Source organism: Halichoerus grypus, chromosome 8 (genome assembly GCF_964656455.1).
Source record: "Halichoerus grypus chromosome 8, mHalGry1.hap1.1, whole genome shotgun sequence".
Lineage (NCBI taxonomy): Eukaryota > Metazoa > Chordata > Mammalia > Carnivora > Phocidae > Halichoerus > Halichoerus grypus.
The window spans coordinates 99,697,906-99,714,575 of NC_135719.1; the positions used below are offsets into that span (position 1 = coordinate 99,697,906).

Consider the following 16,670-nt stretch of genomic DNA (forward strand, 5'->3'; position numbering starts at 1 on the left):
TTACTTTGTTTCCAAATGGGTATTTTATATATGCTAGATTTGAATGAAAATAACACAGTAATTTTAAACCACTAGTTTTTATTGTTCATTTTCCAACCAGTGGTCCACGTCTTGGGGTTTCCTTTTATCTCCCTATTCACAAAGCTACTTCCAAATGCCTACACTTTTCTAACGTGTTTATGTCCCCTAGCTTCTGATTGCTAACTTTAAGACCTGATTACAGCTGAGGAAGAGGCCTCTATTTTATTTCTATATGAAAGACACCCTCCACTTCGAAGGCCGGGACCTGTTCTTTCTTGATATTAGACAAATCTTCAGGGGCAGGATCCAGTTCTAAAGGCTCTTCAAGTTTTTGCTGATCTTCCAAAACCAGTGATTCTAATTTTACCACTGGGACATCTGTTGTCTGGAGAGATTGATATTCAGTAGACATATGGTCTACCAAAGCCTCATTTACAGCAATGTGTTCAGATGGTGGAGGCTGAACTTTAGCAAGGACATCTTCTATAGAGATTTGTGTAATAAAGTCCTCTTCAGCTGCCGGAAACTATTTGTCAACAGGGACCATTTCTAAAGTAGTTTCTTCATCTGATGGATGAAGTTCAATGAGGACTCCTCCAGCTGGTGCAGACCAAACTTCAGCTGGGGTATCTTCTTTAGGGACTTCCTCTGCTGGTGGAGACCAAATTTCAGCTGAGGTGTCCTCAGCTGGTGCAGACCAAACTTCAGCTGGGGTATCTTCTTTAGGGAACTCCTCCGCTGGTGAAGACCAAATTTCAGCTGAGGCCTCCTCAGCCGGTGGAGACAAAATTTCAGCTGAGGCCTCTTCTGCAGGGCCTGCCTCAGCTGGTAGATACCAAACTTCATCTGGGGCCTCTTCTGCAGGAGCCTCCTCAGCTGGTGGAAACTGTACTTCATCTGGAGCCTCTTCTGCAGGAGCCTCCTCAGCTGGTGGAAACTGTATTTCATCTGGAGCCTTTTCTGCAGGAGCCTCCTCAGCTGGTAAAGACCAAATTTCATCTGGACCCTCTTCTTCAGGGCCCTCATCAGCTGGTGGAGACCAAACTTCACCTTGGGCCTCTTCTGCAGGAGCCTCCTCAGCTGGTAAAGACTGAACTTCAGGAGATGTCTCAGCTGGTGGAAGCTGAACTTCAGTTGGGACCTCTTCTGCCGGGGTCTCCTCAGCTGGTGGAGACTGAACTTCAGGAGATGTCTCAGCTGGTGGAGGCTGAACTTCAGTTGGGGCCTCTTCTGCAGGGGCCTCCTCAGCTGGTGGAGACTGAACTTCAGGAGATGTCTCAGCTGGTGGAGGCTGAACTTCAGTTGGGGCCTCTTCTTCAGGGGCCTCCTCAGCTGGTGGAGACTGAACTTCAAGAGACGTCTCAGCTGGTGGAGGCTGAACTTCAGTTGGGGCCTCTTCTGCAGGGGCCTCCTCAGCTGGTGGAAACTGAACTTCAGGAGATGTCTCAGCTGGTGGAGGCTGAACTTCAGCTGGGGCCTCTTCTGCAGGGGTCTCTTCAGCTAGTGGAGGCTGAACTTCAGCTGGGGCCTCTTCAGAGAAGGCCTCCTCAGCTGGTGAAGACTGAACTTCAGCTGGGGCCTCTTCTGCAGGGGCCTCCACAGCTGGTGAAAGCTGAAGTTCTGGGGCCTCTTGTGTAGGAGGCTCTTCAGCTGATAGAGGCTGAACTTCAGCATAAGCCTCTTCTGAAAAAGCCTTTTCAGCAGGGATAGACTCTACTTTAGCAGGGGCCTCTTCTGCAGTAGTCTCCTCAGCTGGGGAAAGCTGTACTTCAATAGAAGCTTTTTCAACTTTTGGAGACTGAACTTCATCAGGAGGCCCTTCTGAAAGAGCCTCTTCACCCAGTGTGGGCTCTACTTTAGCAGGGGCCTCTTCTGCAGGAGCCTCTTCAATTGGTGGAGGCTGAAGTTCAGTTGGGGAGTTTTCTGTAGTAGTCTCCTCAGCTGGCAGAGGTTGCACTTCAGCAGAGATCTCTTCTGCAGTGGGAGGCTGTACTTCACCTAGAACATACTGCTCATCTTCTGAAAATTCCAAAGAACCTTTTTTGCTTTGTTGACCAAATATAAATCTGCTATGTATCTGCCCAATTGCTTCATCTTTACTTGTTGAGGGTTGCAATTCAGGATGTTCACTAATGAAAAACTTCCCTGAGGATTTACGTTTCTGCACAACTTCATTTGACTTTGAAAAAGAGCTATCTGGCCTGCCAATAACCATTATTTCTGTTTCACTAAAGTACGTCTGCTGTTCCTTGTCCACTTTTTCTTTTTGAGGAATGTTCATCATTGTCCAGTCTCCAGTACAACTAGTCTGCTGAGATCTGTCTATTTTGAATTGAACTGAATGTCTGCTTGGTGGAATTTCTACTTCCTGAGCACTCTCTGGAAAGTCAGGGACTGCTTCTCCAACAGCAGCTGGCTTTTCTTCAGGTATCACTGTTTCACTAATTGACATGATTTCTTCTTTTTTCTCTTCTACAGTAGCATCTGTTTGCAGAGATTTATCAGTCATATCCTGTACACGCTTTCTCTTTGTCCAAGTTTGCTGAAGTTGAGAAGATACTCTGAGAGACTCATAGTTGACTTTGCTTCCAGGAATATTACCAATACTAAGGGTAGCTTTAGGGCCAGATGATTGTGATATAGGCAAGTGTTTCTTTTTCTCTGTCACTTCAGTCTGCTGGGATTTGTCTACCATTGGTTGGCTGGGTCGTCTTCTCTTTCGAATTTCTTGTCTCCCTGCTGAGATAGGCTGATCAGGTTCATCACCTTCTTCCATTTCTAAAACTGGTGAATTTCAAACATATTACTCTTCAAGTAATTAATCATTAAGAATCACAAATGTACCAGACAGGTAAGCCTTTGTCTTTCTTCATTAAGTGTTGTTCTGTTGAGCTACCTTAGAAAAAAGTAATTAATAAATTACTACATTCTGTACTACACTCTTGTTGGATCCCACCTTACTCAGTAAGCATCTCTCTTGTTTAGTCTCTCATATGACTAATCTCACTTCTAGAAGTTTCCCTTAAAGGTCTATGACATCACAGTCAATTCTCCCTACAAGGTTCCATTGGTGGTGTTCCAAGCACATTTTAACTTGGTATAAACACTCATAAACAATGGCTACAAGTGAGAGAGCTACTATTTGAAACATCAAGTTGAAAAAAGCATTTGTCTATCAGAGGAAAATCAAGTAAACTCCAGTAATGTTGCTTCCTAATAGTTGAAAGTGATGTTTTTGAACTTTCAATTCTGTTATTTTCATCCTACTATCAAAGACAGTTATATTGCAGAACTCAGAATGCTGCAGCCTATTTTCAATTGTTGGAGAAAACAAATGATATATGTATGTGGCAATGTTCTATCAAAATGTATACTTACCTGATTTAGAAGAAAGTGAATATTGTTTTAAAATTTTGAGTTCTGAGGTCCATTCCATGTAAACTCCATTCCTCTGTCCTCAGCACTCAGGAACTACAAGAGCCTACTATCTATATTGGTAGTAGGCTATATATATATATATATATATATATATATATATATATATATATATACTACCTATATATTATATATATGCAAATATGTTACCTATATATATAGCATATTTGCATTCTCAAACAACTTGAGATATTTTTATTTTCAACTATTTCAGAAAATAGTTCCACCCAAAGTTTGCCAAATAAAAGAATGTTAAGTCTAAAGATCTGTCAAATGAAATAAAATGCCTTTTTAAATATACAAGCTACTGAATAGCCACCTAGGAATAAATTCCCCAATGGAGATAAAACTGTAAATTGAAGCCTTGAAATAGAGGAAACCCAGTTAAGCAAATTATAAATGATATTATAATAGATTAGGAATGTAAATAAAACTTTAACTTACACATCACACAAAAATTTTACTAGCAAGATGAAAATATATCAAAAGATGTGCAAAAAACACATCACTTTGGTCTACAGAAAGTTAAAGGGAAGAAAACAGACTTCAAAAATGTAGTCACAGAGACAAACATATCTAAACAATCATTATGACTTGATTAACCTAGAAATATTTTTAAATTTCTTTATGCCTCAAGGAAATATAAAAATGTCATTGAATAATTACACTTGTTTGACATGCATTAGTCTTAATTGTAGTTAGGTCATCTTAGCCAAATAAATTAACATTTTTCACATTCTTTGACCCAGTCCCTAAAACAACCTCAGTCTCTTGGTAGGGATCAGTGAATATTTGTTCAGTATAATTGGACGAATGTGTTAAAAACCATGTTGCTTGTCTTACAGCTCAACTGGCTCTGCTTTAATTTTTGTCCATTCTGCTCCACTATGTTCTATCTTTCTAAGAATTAATAAAGTGAAGTATAACAATAGTCATTTTACAAAAGTACTGACATAGGTTTTCATCAGACTGACTATAGTTTGAAAATAAGGTTGTTTATCAACCTCTTTGTGGTCTGGTGTTCTCAACTGCATCTGTCACACATTGCATGTGTCTTTTGTAATCAAGTTTCTGAGATTTTATAGAATATCTTCAAAGTCCATTATGGGTTGATTTATAACAAGAAATAAATTTCAAAACTAACATTTTATTCATTGGGTTATGCAATTGCATGTACTGGATTAATTTTGCTGCCTCAACTTAAATAAGATTTTACCAAATCTTCCATAGATATAACTTGAATTTTCAATATCAGTTAAAATTTCAATTTCTAATTATTTGATATTTACTTTCCCCTCCAAGAAATAATAAAGAATTTGATCAATCTTAATTATACACCAACCTATTGCACTAAGCTGCCTTTATCACTAGCATATTTATAGAAACAAATTAGCATGCCGAAATAATCAATTAAAAATTTACTTGAGATTCCAAATGGAATTACAAGGGATTTCATAGAGCAGTTTCTCATTACATTTCTTAAATCCACAAATGCTCCTTTTCCCCTGCTGATCTACCTACCCAACTAATCATTATTCAACCTATCTTGTCAATTTAGGATTTGGTATTTTACCCTTTGTTCTAGAAATCTACATGATTCCATTTTCTCCCATTTACTTGGTTCACATCTGTTATGGTTGAATTGTGTATCCCAAAAAGATGTGTTGGGTACCATGAATGTGACGTTATTTGGTAAAAGGATCTTTGCAAATGTAATCAGGTCAAATGGTTCTTATAAAAAGAGGGGGAAAAGACACAGAGGGAAAATGTTCATGAGAAGATGGAGGCAGAGATTTGTGTTATGCTGCCATAAGGCAAGGAATACCTAGGGCTACCAGAAGCTGAAAGAAGCAGGCTTCAGAGGGAGCATGGCTCTGCCAATGATTTGGGACTTCAAGCCTCTAAAACTGTGAGAGAGTAAAGTTCTGTTGTTTTAACCCAGTATGTGGTACTTTATTACAGCAGCTCTAGGAAACTAATACAACATTCTTTCAGAACCCCATATTTCTGATTTCTGCTTGGAATGCTGTACTCCAACTCTTTCTCAATCTCTAGAGCTAGTTTCTTTATTTCTAATTCAGGTCTGGCATTTGGTTTCACACAATATTTGACTCATTTCCATAATCATAAAACCAGAGGGATTTGCTGAAAGGCTTCTACATGATGATTTGCATTTAATGTTAGCACAAACAAATTTGCAAAGTAGCCCTTAATTTCATTTTTTATTATAATAACTTGGAAAGCTATCATTTAGAAGTGGCAGAGATATTTCAAATCAATGTAAACCAAATATCTAAACTGTGACCTATATTGCTTTGTTCTCAGTATATCAAATAAGGTGAAGTCTGAAAAATGCCCACTGGATATAATAACTATAAGATTATTGGTAATTTTAGTAAGAGCAGTTTCAGTGAAAGGGTGGGGATAGATGCCATAAAATTCTAAAATCTCTGTGAATTAAAAATAAAATTAAAGTGCAATGAAAATCTAGGAAAAATAAGTGCAAACTATCACATAGACAAAGACCTATATTTAATGTACTAAAAGATTTTAGAAATCAATATAAAGGTAACAATAGAAAAATTAACAAAGGACATGAATAAAAAAATTATAGAAGAAAAATAAGTGAACAATAAATATATAAAAGAGATCAAGTTCACTTCTAAAATAAAAATTAAAATACCAATGTAACATTAGCAAATATTTATTTTAAAGTTAATACCTCCCAAAAGTGAAAGTATTATTAAATGGATAGCTTCATACATTACTGGCAGAAGTTTGAATCGATACAAACTTTATTCTGGATAATCTGAAAGTAAATATCAAATATTTCTAAAATGTGCATACTATTTGCCCACAATTTTACTTCCAATTCTACTTAATTTTTGGAAATAATTATTACCTCAAAAAATATTTATTGAGTATCTATGTACTCTAGGGACATTGCCAGGTATTGAGGAAACAAGAACACAAAAATACATTGTTTCCTATCCTTGTGAATCTCACAGTCCATTGGGAGAAACTGAATAAACAAATATAAAAATTGTAGAAAATATTGTTAAGTAGTGAAGAGAAAATATATTTTACCTGGAGTAATAGGACCAAAAGGGTTTTATAGGAGAGAGCATCTAATTGAGAAAGCATCCAAGGGAGTAACAATAGAAAGAAAATTCTAAAAACTGTAAGAAAAATCTGCTGTGGCAAGAGGAAAGGCTAAGTGAGCAAAGGAAATCATTCATTAGAATATGCTGGAAGAAGTAGATAGGGGACTGATGATGCATTGACTTGCAAACTCTAAGAAGCATTGTTATTTGGATCTAACAATTATAAATATTTATGCACCCAATATCAGAATACCTAAATATACAAAACAAATATGAAGAGATCCGAAGGGATAAGTAGACAACAATACAATAAAAGTAAATGAGTCGATTACTCCACCGTCATTAATGAATAGATAATCCAGATAGAAAATTAATAAGAAAACTTGGCCTTGAACTACACTTTAGATCATATGGACCTCACAGACGCATATAGAACATTCTTTCCAACAGCAAGAAAATAAACATTCTTCTCTAACACAGACAAAACATTCTTTAGGATAGATCATATGTTATCTGACAAAACAAGTTTTTTAAACATTTGAGAAAACTGAAATCATATCAAGCATCTTTGCTAATCACGATGGTATGAAATTAGAAATCAATTACAAGAAGATAACAGGAAAATTCACAAGTATATGGATGTTAATCAACATATTGCTGAACAACCAACCCCAGGCATAAACATATGGCTACCTGAGAGAACCACCTCCACAACAACATTCACTATCTAACATGTTTACACCAAGCCCTGCCTCCCCACCCCAGGCTTTGGCAGATCTGCCTTTTCTAGTCATACTTGCCTCAGTCCCAAAACTGCAGGTCCTCTACCAAGAAGATTAAAGCAAACCTTGCCAACAAAGCATCTACTGGCCCACACACTGTGCAGGGCCTTGGTCCCCATTGCAGTGGTGGCAGCAGCAGTGGTGGAGACTGCAAGTCTCATTTCACAAGCAGATTGGTGTACACCTTGTTAAAATTCTGTGCCCCATCCCAGCTGGCCCAGTCCCCCTACTATGCTCTTAGCTGAAGTCCATTCAAACCAGGGTCACAAGCCTGGCAGTGTGCAAGCAGCCCTGATAGGGACCATCACCACTCCAAAGTGAATCCTACCCTGGAGTGAGGGAAGATAACCACACACAGCAGTCACATGACACCCCCAGCCAGGGGCTGGGAGCAGACAGTTGGTCTGATTATAGGCCCTGCCCACTAATGAGAACGTCTCAGTGGAAGACACAGGGAAAGTGCCCTGCAGTTTGGTACTATTGCCTCTCTGGCAAATGCCTGGTCTGACCCAACTCAAGCCCAAGGGGGTCCCAGACTAGTCCACTAACCAAAAGAAACCAAACACTGCCCACAATAGGCAAAGAGAGACACTGTAGACAAATGGACTGAAAGAAAAAGCAGCCAAGGCAAAACAGCAGGGTGAATGCAACACATACAGGAGATACCCCTGAAGTCCAGCTTCTGGTGAACAGGGGACACTGCATTGGCACTACAGGACCTGTTCCCCATAAGGCCATTGCTTTCAGGAGCGAGAGATATAGCAGACTTTCCTAACACATAGAAATAGACACAGAGAGTTAGACAAAATGAGGAGACAGAGAAATATGTCCCAAGTGAAAGAATAAGACAAAACCACAGCAAGAGGCCTAAGCATTTTATTTTATTTTATTTTATTTTTAAAGATTTTATTTATTTATTTGACAGAGAGATAGAGAACACAAGCGGGGGAGTGGCAGGCAGAGGAAGAGGGAGAAGCAGGCTCTCTGTTGAGCAGGGTGCCAGATGTGGGGCTAGATCCCAGGATCCGGGATCATGACCTAAGCCAAAGGCAGCTGCTTAACTGACTGAGCCACCCAGGCACCCCAAGGCCTAAGCATTTTAAAATGGATAAAAGTAATTATGCCTGCTAGAGAATTTAAAGTAATGATCATAAAGATACTCACTGGAATTGGAAAAAAAAGTGGAGGACATCTCTGAGACCTTTGACAAAGAGATAAGAAAGAACCAATCAGAGATGAAGAATACAATACATGAAATTAAAAATACACTGGATGGGGAGAGTCCAAGATGGCAGAGGAGTAGGAGACCTTAGTTTAGTCTGGTCCCAGGAATTCAGCTAGATAGATATCAAATCATTCTGAACACTCTATGAACTCAACCAGAGATCAAAGAAAAGAATAGCTGCAACATTTTGAATAGAAAAGTGACCACTTTCTGCAAGGTAGGAGGTGCAGAGAAGTGAATCCGAGGCAATATATGGGAACATAGACTGTGGGGGGAGGGAGCCTCCGTCAGTCAGCTACCAGCAAGTGATAGAGCGGCAGAGCACTAAATTGGAAATATTTAGAAGTCTGCTCCAGTGACGGACATCACTTAGGAGGCTAAGCAGGGGCAGAACCCTAGCTGGGACAGTGTGGTCTCAGGCCCCTCAGAGTCACAGGAAGACCAGGGGTGCCTGTGTGTAACAGAGCTCTCAGGCATCAGAGCAGGGAAGCCAGCTACAAAGAGTGAGCCCAGGAGTGGGTTGGTGAGGATGCAGAGAAAGGGAAACCGTCCTACACTGTTTGTGGGAATGCAAGCTGGTGCAGCCACTCTGAAAAACAGTTACAAAAAGTAACAGAATGGCAGTATGGAGGTTCCTCAGAAAGTTGAAAATAGAGCTACCCTATGACCCAGCAATTGCACTACTGGGTATCTACCCCAAAGATACAAATGTAGTGATCCAAAGAGGCACCTGCACCCCAATATTTATAGCAGCAATGTCCACAATAGCCAAACTATGCAAAGAGCCCAGATGTCCACTGACAGATGAATGGATAAAGAAGAGGTGGTAATGGAATATTACACAGTCATCAAAAAATGAAATCTTGCCATTTGCAATGATGTGGATGGAACTAGAGGGTATTATGCTAAGCGAAATAAGTCCACCAGAGAAAGACAATTATCATATGATCTCACTAATATGTGGAATTTAAGAAACAGAGAACGATAGGGGAAGAGAGGAAAAAATAAAACAAGATGAAACCAGAGAGAGAGATAAACCATAAGAGATTCTTAATCATAGGAAACATTCTGAGGATTGCTGGAGGGGAAGGGGGTGGAGGTATGGGGTAACTGGGTGATGGACATTAAGGAGGGCATGTGATGTAAGGAGCACTGGGTATTATATAAGACTGATCAAGCACAGGCCTCTACCTCTAAAACCAGTAATACATTATATGTTAACTGAATTTAAATTTAAAATTTTTAAATAAATAAATACATACCTACATACATACATACATACACTAGACAGAATAAGTAGACTAGAAGAGACAGGGAATGAATTAGTGACCTGGAGGACAGAGTAATGGAAAGTAATCAACCTGAGTAGGTGAGAGAGAAAAAATTACGCAAAATCAGAATAGACATAGGGAACACAGTGATTCTATCAAGCATAACATTTGCGTATATGGATCCCAGAAGAAGAGAGAGAAAAGGGGGCAGAAAATTTATTTGAAGAAATAAAAGCTGAAAACTTTCCTAATCTGAGGAGAGAAACATATCCACATCCAGAAGGCACAAAGATTCCCCAAAAAAATCAACCCAAGGAGGTCTACACCAAGACACAGAGTATTTAAATGGCAAAAAATAATGATAAAGAAAAAATTTTTAAAGCAGCAACAGAAGAGAAGACAGTTACATACAATGAAAACCCCGTAAGGCCATCAGTGGATTTTTCAACAGAAACTTTGCAGGCAAGAAGAAAGTGGCATGATATATTTAAAGTGCAGAAAGGGAAAAATGTGCAGCAAAGAATACTCTACCCAGCAAAGCTATCATTCAGAATAGAAGGAGAGATAAAGAGTTTCCCAAACAAAAGCTAAAGGAGTTCATGACCATTAAACCAGCCCAACAAGAAATGTTAAAGGGGACTTGTCAAGTGGAAAGTAAAGACCATAAATCAGAAATGTAGGAAGTACAAAAGCAGTAAAAATAAGTATATCTTAAAATACTTAAAACAAAAATAAGTATATCAGTCCAGGTACACACAAAATAAAAGGTATGACAACACTTACCTAAAATGTGGGGTGAGAGGAATAAAGAAAGGTTCACATATCAACTTAATATAGACTGCTATATGCAGATGTTATATATAAACTGAATGATAACCACAAATCAAAACATAGTAATAGATATGCAAAGTATAAAGAGAAAGGAATCCAAATATATTACTAAAGAAAGCTAGCAAACCATGAGAGAAGAGATCAACAGAAGAAAGGATCAGAGAACTATAAAAGAACCACAAAAAGTAACAAAATGGTGGGGCGCCTGGGTGGCTCAGTCATTAAGCATCTGCCTTCAGCTCAGGTCATGATCCCAGGGTCCTGGGATCGAGCCCCACATCGGGCTCCCCTGCTCAGTGGGAAGCCTGCTTCTCCCTCTCCCACTCCCCCTGCTTGTGTTCCCTCTCTCACTGTTTCTCTCTGTCAAATAAATAAATAAAATCTTTAAAAAAAAAAGTAACAAAATGGCAATAAATACATACCTACCAATAATTACTTTGAATATAAATGGACTAAACACTCCAATCAAAAGACATAGGGTGATAGAATGGATTTAAAAACAAGACCAATTTATATGCTATATATAAGAGATAATTTCAAGCCTACTTACATTGAAAGTAAGGGAATGGAGAAATATTTATCATGCAAATGGATGTCAAAAGAAAGCCAGGGAAGCAATGGGTACACCAGTTAAAATACACATTAAAACAAAGACCGTAACAAGAGACAAAGAAGGATATTATATAAAGGGGACAATCTAACAAGACGATATAATAATTGTAAAAGTTTATGTACCCAACGTGGGAGCACTCAAATACATAAAACAGTTAATAGCAAACCTAAAGGAACTCATTGATACTACTACAATAATAGTAGGGGACTTTAACACCCCATTTACATCAATGAATAGATGATCCAAACAAAATCAACAAGGAAAGAGGGTCTTTGAATGACACACTCGACCACATGGATTCCACAGATATATCCAGAACATTCCATTTTAAAGGTACAGAATACACAATCTTTTTAAGTGCACATGGAACATTCTTTAGAATAGATTACATAATAGGCCACAAAACAAGTTTCAATAAATCCAACAAGATCAAAGTCACACCATGCATCTTTTCTGACCATAATGCTATCAAACTAGAAGTCAACCACAAGAAAAACTCTGGAAAGAGCACAAATACATAAAGGTTAAATAACATGCTACTAAGCAATGAATGGGTCAGCCAAGAAACCCAAGAGGAAATTTAAAATACATGGATAGAAATCAAAATGAAAACACAACTATCGCCGGGTGGCGGGGCGGAGGGAAGAGCGGGAGGGTGGGAGGCGCCCGGGCCACACGCGGAGGGGAGGAGCTGCAACCAGCCGCGGAGGGGCCGCAGAGCAAGCGACTACCAGCCAACCGAGCCGCTGCCGCTGCCGCACCCCCATGGCGGCCTCCAAGGACACCCGTGAGGACCATGACACCTCCACTGAGAATGCAGATGAGTCCAACCACGATCCCCAGTTTGAGCCTATAGTTTCTCTTCCCAAGCAGGAAATTAAAACACTGGAAGAAGATGAAGAACTTTTTAAAATGCGGGCGAAGCTATTCCGATTCGCTTCAGAGAATGATCTCCCAGAATGGAAGGAACGAGGCACTGGTGACGTCAAGCTTCTGAAGCATAAGGAGAAAGGGACCATCCACCTCCTCATGAGGAGGGACAAGACCCTGAAGATAAGTGCCAACCATTATATCACGCCGATGATAGAACTGAAGCCGATCGCGGGCAGTGACCGTGCCTGGGTCTGGAACACCCACGCTGACTTTGCCGACGAGTGCCCCAAGCCAGAGCTGCTGGCCATCCGCTTCCTAAATGCTGAAAATGCACAGAAATTCAAAACAAAGTTTGAAGAATGCAGGAAAGAGATCGAGGAGAGAGAAAAGAAAGGGTTGGGCAAAAACGACGATGCCGAGAAGGTGACAAGCTAGAAGCTCTCTCCACGAAGGAGGAGAGCAAGGAGTCGGAAGATGCCAAGAGCAAGGCTGGAGCAGAGGAGCAATAAGACACCTCCCCTTGACTTCTCTTCCTTCCGTTCTTTTCCTCCTTTTCCTTTTTTTAAATTTTGCCCTGCCCCTTCTTTTCAGTTTGTTTTTATTCTGTTTTGTTTTTACAAGGGACTTTATATAAAGAACTGAATTCCAACAACAACAAAAAAAGAAAACACAACTATCCAAAATCATGGAGATGCAGCAAAAGCAGTTCCAAGAGGGAAGTTTATAGCAATGCAGGCCTATCAAGAAGCAAGAAAAATCTCAAACAACCTAACTTTATACATAAAGGAGCTAGAAAAAGAACAAAAAACAAAACCACAAACCAGCAGAAGGAAGGACACAATAAACATTAGAGCAGAAATAAAAGATATACACACTAAAAAAACAATAGAACAGATCAATGAAACCAGGAGTTGGTTCTTTGAAAAGATCAACAAAATTGATAAACCCAACAAGACTCATCAAAAATCGGGGGGAGACTCAAACAAAATCAGAAATGAAAGAAAAAAAAACAAGTGACACCACAGAAATACAAAGGATTATAAGAGAATATTATGAAAAATTATATGCTAAAAAATTGGACAACCTAGAAGAAATAGATAAATTCCTAGAAACATGTAAACTACCAAAACTGAAACCGAAAGAAACAGAAAATTTGAACAGACTAACTACTAGCAATGAAATTGAATCAGTAATTTAAAAAAAAGAAAAAAAAGAAAAAACACTCCCAACAAAAAAAAAAGTCCACAACCAGATGGCTTCATATATGAATTCTAACAAATATTTAAAGAAGAGTGAATACCTATTCTTCTCAAACTTCTCCAAACACTGGAAGAGGAAAAAAACTTCCAAATTGATTCTATGAGGCCAGCATTATCTGGATACCCAAACCAGAGAAAGACACCATTAAAAAAGAAAACTATAGGTGAAAATCTCTGATGAACATTGAGGCAAAAATCCTTGACAAAATACTAGCAAACCAAATCCAACAATACATTTTAAAAAATCATTCACTGTGATCAAGTGGGATTTATTACTGGGATCCAGGTTAACTCAATATTCAGAAATCAGTCAGTGCGATACTTCACATCAATAAGAGAAAGGATAAAAACTCTTTGATCATTTCAATAGATGCAGAAAAAGCATTTGACAAAGTACAACATCCATTCATGATAAAAACTCTCAACAAAGTAGATTTAGAGAGAACATACCTCCACATAATAAAGGCCTTACATGAAAAACCTATAGCTAACATCATACTCAATGGGAAAAAAACTGAGAGCTTTTCCCTAAGATCAGAAACAAGACAAGGATGTCCATTCTCACCACTTCTATTCAAAATAGTACTAGAAGTCCTAGCCACAGCAATCTGACAGCAAAAGGAAATAAAATTTATCCAAATCAGTAAGGAAGAAGTAAAACTTGCACTACATGCAGATAACATATTATATGTAAAAAACCCTAAAGAGTCCACCAAAAAAACTACTAGAACTGATAAATGAAATCCGTAAGTCGCAGGATACAAAATCAATATACAGAAATTGTTGCATTTTTAAACACTAAAAATGAAGTAGCAGAAAAAGAAATTAAGAAAACAATCCTATTTACAATTGCACCAAAATAATAAAATGCATGAGTAAACTTAACCAAGGAGGTGAAAGAAATGTACTCTGAAAACTATATAACACTGATGAACAAAACTGAAGAGGACACAAATAGAAAGATATGCCATGTTCATGGATTGGGAGAACCAATATTGTGAAAATGTCCATACTAGCCAAAGCTCTCTACAGATTTAATGCAATCCCTATCAAAATACCAACAGTATTTTTCACAGAGCTAGAACAAACAATCCTAAAATTTGTATGCAACCACAAAAGACCCCAAATACCCAAAACAATCTTGAAAAAGAAGAACCAAACTGGATGTATCACAATCCAAAATTTCAAGATGTACTACAAAGCTGTAGTAATCAAACTAGTATGGTACTGGCACAAAAATAGACACATAGATCAAGGGAACAGAATAGAGAACCCAGAAATAAGTCTACAATTATATGGTCAATTAATCTTACACAAAGGAGGCAAGAATATGCAATGGAAAAAGAAAACAAGTCTCCTCAACAAATGGTGGTGGGAAAACTGAACAGCTACATGCAAAAGAATGAAACGGGGCTACTTCCTTACACCATACAAAAAAATAAACTCAAAATGGATTAAAGACCTAAATGTGAGACCTAAAACAATAAAAATCCTAGAAGAAAGCACAGGCAGTAATTTCTCTGACATTGGCCATGGCAACATTTTTCTAGATATGCCACGTCAGGCAAGGGAAACAAAAGCAAAATTCAGCTATTTGACTACATCGAAATTAAAAGATTCTGCGTGGTAAAGGAAACAACCAAGAAAACTAAAAGACAACCTACTTGGTGGGAGAAGATATTTGCAAATGACATATCCAATAAAGGGTTACTATCCATAATACATAAATACCTTATACAACTTAACACCCAAAAAAACCCCAAATAATCCAATTAAAGACTGGGCAGAAGACATGAACAGACATTTATGCAAAGAAAACATCCAGATGGCCAACAGACACATGAAAAGATGCTCAACTTTGCTCATCATCAGGGAAATGCAAATCAAAGCCACAATGAGATATCACTTCACACCTGTCAGAATGGCTAAAATAATAAACACAAGAAACAAGTGTCAGTGAGGATGTGCAGAAAAAGGAACCCTCATGCACTGTTAGTGGGAATGCCAACTGGAGCAGTTATCATGGAAGACAGGATGGAGTTTCCTCAAAAAATTAAAAATACCCATGATCCAGTCATCACACTACTGGGTATTTACCCAAAGAATACAAAAACACTAATTTGAAAAGATATATGCACCCCTATGTTTAATGTAGCATTGTTTACAATAGCCAAATTACAGAAGCAGCCCAATTGTCCCCTGATAGATGAATGGATAAAAAAGATGTGAGATATATAAATTTATATATATATCATATCAAAATATATATAGGAATAATAAATACATATATATTTAAATATATGATATATAAATAAATATATAGTATAAAATATAAATTAAATTAATATATATTTGGAATATATATTTATATGTATATATAATGAAATGTTTTCATCCATAAAAAAGAATGATACCTTGCCATTTGCTGCCACATGGATAGATCTAGAGTATAGTGCTAAGTGAAGTAAGCCAGTCAGAGAAAGACAAATACCATATGATTTCACTCATATGTGGAATTTAAGAAACAAAACAATCAAAAAGGAAAAAAGAGAGGCAAACGAAAAAAACAGACTCTTAACTATAGAAAACAAATAGATGGTTACCAGAGAAGAGGTGGGTGGGCGATGAGTGAAATAGGTGAAGGGGATTAAGAGTACACTTATGATAAGCACTAAGTAATATATGGAACTACTGAGTCACTATATTTTACACCTGAAACTGATATAACACAGTATATTAACTACACTGGAATTAAAATAATAATAAAAATAATTAAAAAGTAACTATCTTATGTGATGGATATGTTAATTACCTTGATTTGGGGAATACTTTCACTTTTGATATGTATATCAAATCATATCATTGTACACTTTAAATATATTCTTTATTGTACACTACAAACATATTGTCAATTTTACCTCAATAAATCTAAAAAGGGAAATTGCTATTTTGTCTTAAATGCCATGTAAATATATAAAAGTTTTTAAGTTTCTTCTCTTCTGTGTTTGAAATGATTGCGGGAAGAGGGAAGAATATTGGTTTCTTTATAACAAATTACCACAAATGTAGCAGCTTAAAACAACATAAAGATACAGGTTAGCTGGGTCCTGTGATCTAGATCTCACCAGTGGATCTCACTTAAATCAGTGTCAGCCTGGAAGAAAATCACATCTGATACTAGGGGTTCTTCCTCCAAGCTCACTGAGTGATAACAGAATTCAATTCCCAGTGTTTGTATGTATCCCAATTTTCTTGC

General features: G+C 37.9%; 1 protein-coding gene and 1 pseudogene across 1 annotated transcript in view; one reads left to right on the forward strand and one right to left on the reverse strand.

Moving 5' to 3' along the window:
- Positions 1-2,716, reverse strand: part of FSCB (fibrous sheath CABYR binding protein) — a 39,717-nt gene extending 37,001 nt beyond the window's left edge. The window contains exons 1-2 of the mRNA XM_078078765.1: positions 638-2,716; positions 287-547 (exon numbers count right to left, since the gene is read on the reverse strand). Of these exons, the coding sequence (XP_077934891.1) occupies positions 287-547; positions 638-2,716 (2,340 nt within the window). The remainder of the gene's footprint in view (positions 1-286; positions 548-637) is intronic.
- A 9,320-nt stretch (positions 2,717-12,036) lies between these two features.
- LOC118547814 (ran-specific GTPase-activating protein pseudogene) lies at positions 12,037-12,645 on the forward strand (annotated as a pseudogene).
- Positions 12,646-16,670: the final 4,025 nt, after the last annotated feature.